This window comes from Marmota marmota, unplaced genomic scaffold, assembly GCF_001458135.2.
Source record: "Marmota marmota marmota unplaced genomic scaffold, marMar, whole genome shotgun sequence".
Lineage (NCBI taxonomy): Eukaryota > Metazoa > Chordata > Mammalia > Rodentia > Sciuridae > Marmota > Marmota marmota.
The window spans coordinates 966101-970229 of NW_025999853.1; the positions used below are offsets into that span (position 1 = coordinate 966101).

The following is a 4129-nucleotide window of genomic DNA, read 5'->3' on the forward strand; positions in this document are numbered from 1 at the left end:
TGGGGGTGGGAACCTCATCCTGCACCTTCCTGTCCTCTCCAGAGGGGCTGCAGCGTCTGCAGTCAAGTCCAAGTCACAGCCCAGCGGTGCGCCCAAAGGCACCGGCCTCACCCCCACCCTCAGCTTCCTGAGCTGTGAAACGGGACGGGTGGGAGACGGTGGTAGAGACCCGAGGGTTTCCAAAGGGCTGAAAGAAACTGGTGCAGGCCCAGCTCCCTGGCAGAGCACCTGCCTGGGTAAGGCCTGGGTTCTATGCCTGGCACCACCAGAAAGAAAAATGACTCACGTGAAGGCACTACTGCAGCAGAGAACACTCCAGAACCCGCAGATCGTCCCGTGGGCAAGGTCACGGGTGGGCGAGCTTCGGGAAGGCAGGCCTCGCAGGCCCCGCTCCTTGACCAGACACGCGTGTGCACTCCCACTCAGACTTTATTAAGCAGGGAGGACTGGTTACAACCGGGAGGGGGCAGGGAAGGCCCAGCCCCCCACCCCACTGACAGTTCACACGGTATAAATAAATAACAGGAGGGGGGTAAAGGTGGCACAGCAAACACTAACCACAAAGGGGGCAAAGAAGCCTGCCCGAGCCGTGGCCACCTCAACACTGGACAGGTACCGGGATCAGGCAGGGGTGGGGCTCTTGGTCACAGTCTTTGGGGAGGGGTATCTTCAAACTTGGCCCCTGATGTACCGACTCGGAACCCCTGGCTGGTCCATTTGGACCCAGATTGTCAAGAGGCCACTGTCTCTAGGACTTTTGGATCATTCTATTTGGGATCTAAGAGACCAGTGGGTCGTTATTACTGATGGGTCCACCCAGGACCTAGGACGATCTCCGATCATTGTCACCTAGCCTTCTGACTGGCACCCCTGGGTTCCAGGACATGCAAGGGTCACTGTTCCTTCAGCTCCTATTTGGTCCACTCAGGACCCAACACTAGTGAACCACTGTCACTCGGCTTCAGAATGGTGCCCTCAGGGCGAGGGGCTGTGGTTGCGAGACCTCCGACGGGTCAGGAACCAAGGGGACGAACCCCAAGGACAGGCAGGGCTCTGGAGGCCGCAGGGAGGGCGAAGGGGCAGGGAATCCTCAGTTGGCACCAGCGCCCACGTTTTAAGGAGGGGGAGGCTGGGTCAGAGGTCAGGTCGCCTGGCTGGGTCAGGCCAGGGGAGCCTTCAGGCTGCTGGGGCAGCTCCTGGAACAGCAGAGAGCCTGGCCATCGTTGGGAGAGGGCAGCGGCCTGCAGACCCTCCCTGGGTCCCAGCCTCCAGTGCAGAGGCCAGGAGAGGGGGCTGTGGGCCGCGGAGACTCCTGCCCCGGGCCTCCACCTACAGGCTCAGAAAGGGGAGGACGGGGCTGGGCTGTGGCTGGTGGGTCAGTCCTCCAGGCCCTCGGTCAAGTCCGCGATGCTCTCCACGTAGTAATGGGGCACTAGGTCGTGCTGGCCAGCCGCCAGGTAGGCCTGGGCCTCCTCCAGGCGGGAGACGCCGGTGAGCGTGAGCACGGTGGTCATGCCACAGCGGTGGCCGAAGAGGATGTCGGTTTCCAGGCGGTCGCCCACCATGAGTGTGCGGGCAGGGTCCACGCTGAAGTGCTCGGTGATGCACTCGAACATGTAGGGGCTGGGCTTGCCCACCACCAGGGCCTCGCGCCCTGAGGCCATCTCCACCGCGGCTGCCAGGCTCCCGGTGCCTGTGGAGAGAAGGGGCAGCGGTCAGCGGGGCTGGAGGGGGCAGGGACGGCACCAGGCCCTGGAGCCAGAATCCGGGAGGCAGTGTGGCCTAGGAAAGGCCGGGCACGGCGGTCGGAGGCTCCCCGGTGTGTGCGGGCGGCACGGACCCCACACCCAGAGGCCTGTGCTCCGGCTCCTCCACTGTTCCTCCCGGGAGGGCTAGTTAACCTCCCAGTGCCTCCGAATCCCCAGCTCTAAAGAGGACATTGATGACACTCATCTCCCATGGGTACTGTAAGGGCTCAAGGGGCCACTGCAGGTAAACGGGGCTGATTCAGTCAGTCCTGCCTCAAGTTCACTGTTTTACTCTGGCAGCTGTGTGCCTCCAGGCCAGCCACTTAACCTCTCTGGAGTTTCCAGGGACTTGCTGCAAAATAGGAATCCAAGTAATACCTTCCTCCAAAGGGATGCTGTGGGCACCACAGGGGCCAGGGCTTTGTAAAAAGGAAAGCACATCACCAACGGCACTTGTGGTTCCTGGCACTGGAAACTGGCCCAGCCTGTGTGGAATGCAGCAGGGCAGAATGTTCCCACTTCTGTCCTCGGAAGACAAGGGCAGTGATCACCAGAGAATGCCAACTAGATACAAAACGCTACACGTCCGCAGAGTGCGGCTACAGTAACCACCACAGGCCAAACGGTGGAACCAGCCCAAGAGTCCAACAATAGGTGGCCTGTCAGGAAAGGCCAGTCCTGCCCCCGCCCAGGACCAGCCGGCTGCACAACGGGAGTCCTGTGCCTGTCCCACAGGCTCGCCCCTTCACACCGGCGTCCTGACGAGGTGACCACGTGAGGACCCACTTACTAGGCACGTCCTGGACTGTCAGAGGCTGAGCTGGTGCTCATGGGTCCTGCGTCACAGATGGGAAAGCTGAGGCTCAGTGACATCAAGGAACTTACCCAGGGGCAGCAAAGCACCTTGCACTTGGGTGGGTCTCACCCAGTCTTTGGCTGGGCTGGCTTGGGAGGGTGGATGGTTTCATTTTATGGGGAATTTTGTGAGCTAGTTGTTAAAAGAAGACACAACTAAAAAAGTCAACTACCACTGGCCTCAGTGGCACACACCTGTGACCCCAGCAGCTTGGGAGGCTGAGGCAGGAGGATCACCAAGTTGGAGGCCAGTCTGGGCAATTTAGTGAGACCCTATCTCAAAAATAAGAAGGGCTGGGGATGTAGCAGCTCAGTGGCAGAGCTCCTGGCTTGGGGAAAAGAGAGAGAAAAAAAATAGATTCTCAAAACCCATCATTAACTAATTATTATATCACCTTTTTTTTTTTGGCAGGGCTGAGGATTGAACCTGGGGGCGCTCCACCGCTGACCTACAACTCCAGCCTTCCTTATTTTTTACATTTCGAGACAGGGTAAACAGGGCTTGCTAAATTGTTCAGGTGGCCTCCGACTCGTGCTCCTCCTGCCTCGGCCTCCCAGTAGGATTACACGCGTGTCCCACTGCACACAGTTCACCGTACCACACGTTTACCAACCTGCGCGCTGAGGTCATTTACACTTGTGAAGACCGAGATGCCACTGGATCTCCCCAGCTCTGAGGTCAGGGGCCTCCCGCGCCCAGCGGTAGATCTGAACCAGCCCCGTGTGAGCGCTCACCCCCAAGCCAGTGAGCGGCGTCAACCGAGCTCTGCCAGCCGTGAACCACTTCTCAGCACCCAACCGCCCGGCCCAAACACTCTGGGCCCCCTCTCCCTCCTTACAGCTGACAACACTCCACTTCGCTGAGCCAAAGGCACAGAAAGGAAGAATGGGTGGGGACAGCAAGAATCCCTAGCCCTGCAGCCTTCAGATAAGGAACTTCGCCAGTACCACAGCATCAGGGCAGAGGCGGAGGGAGGGCAGGACCCCAGAGCAGCAGCCTCTCCTGGCACCTGCCCCGGAGCACGCCTGCCTGGTTTCCGGTTGGTTTGTTTTGTGCCGCGACCGAACTCACGCACTGACTGAACTCAAGCTGCTCTACCACGAGCTACACCCAGCTGCTTGTTTCCTTGAGAATGGGATGGGAAGGACTCCCCTGAGTCACTCCAAAGTGGTGTTCTTGGCTCAAGAAAGGTTTCAGGCACCAGCACCTTCCTTTCCCAAGATGGAGTGGTCACCCTTGGGCCCCAGGTCCCACTTTATTCATTCTGCTCATATTTACTGAGGCCCAACTCGATGCCAGACACAGGACAGAGCAGCCCACACAACAAAAGTCCTTCCTCGGGTGAGCACGGGCAGGGAAGTCTGTGGATCCAGCTGCCTGGGCGGCCGCCAGTGTCCACCAATCACCTTCCGCAACCCAGCTGCTGTCTGGCCGCTGATAACTGTATTTGCAGTTCAAGAGGCTGCCGTGTGGCAACAAGGTCCATGCACAATCTAGGAGGCCCGTGGGGTGGGGGCGGGGACGT

The 4129-nt window shown here is 59.6% G+C and overlaps 1 protein-coding gene across 1 annotated transcript in view; it reads right to left on the bottom strand.

Moving 5' to 3' along the window:
* Positions 1 to 411: 411 nt before the first annotated feature.
* LOC107139879 (pyridoxal phosphatase) overlaps positions 412 to 4129 on the bottom strand; it is a 6357-nt gene continuing 2639 nt past the window's right edge. The window contains exon 2 of the mRNA XM_015482731.2: positions 412 to 1693. Within this exon, the coding sequence (XP_015338217.1) occupies positions 1377 to 1664 (288 nt within the window). The 5' untranslated portion in view covers positions 1665 to 1693 and the 3' untranslated portion in view covers positions 412 to 1376. The remainder of the gene's footprint in view (positions 1694 to 4129) is intronic.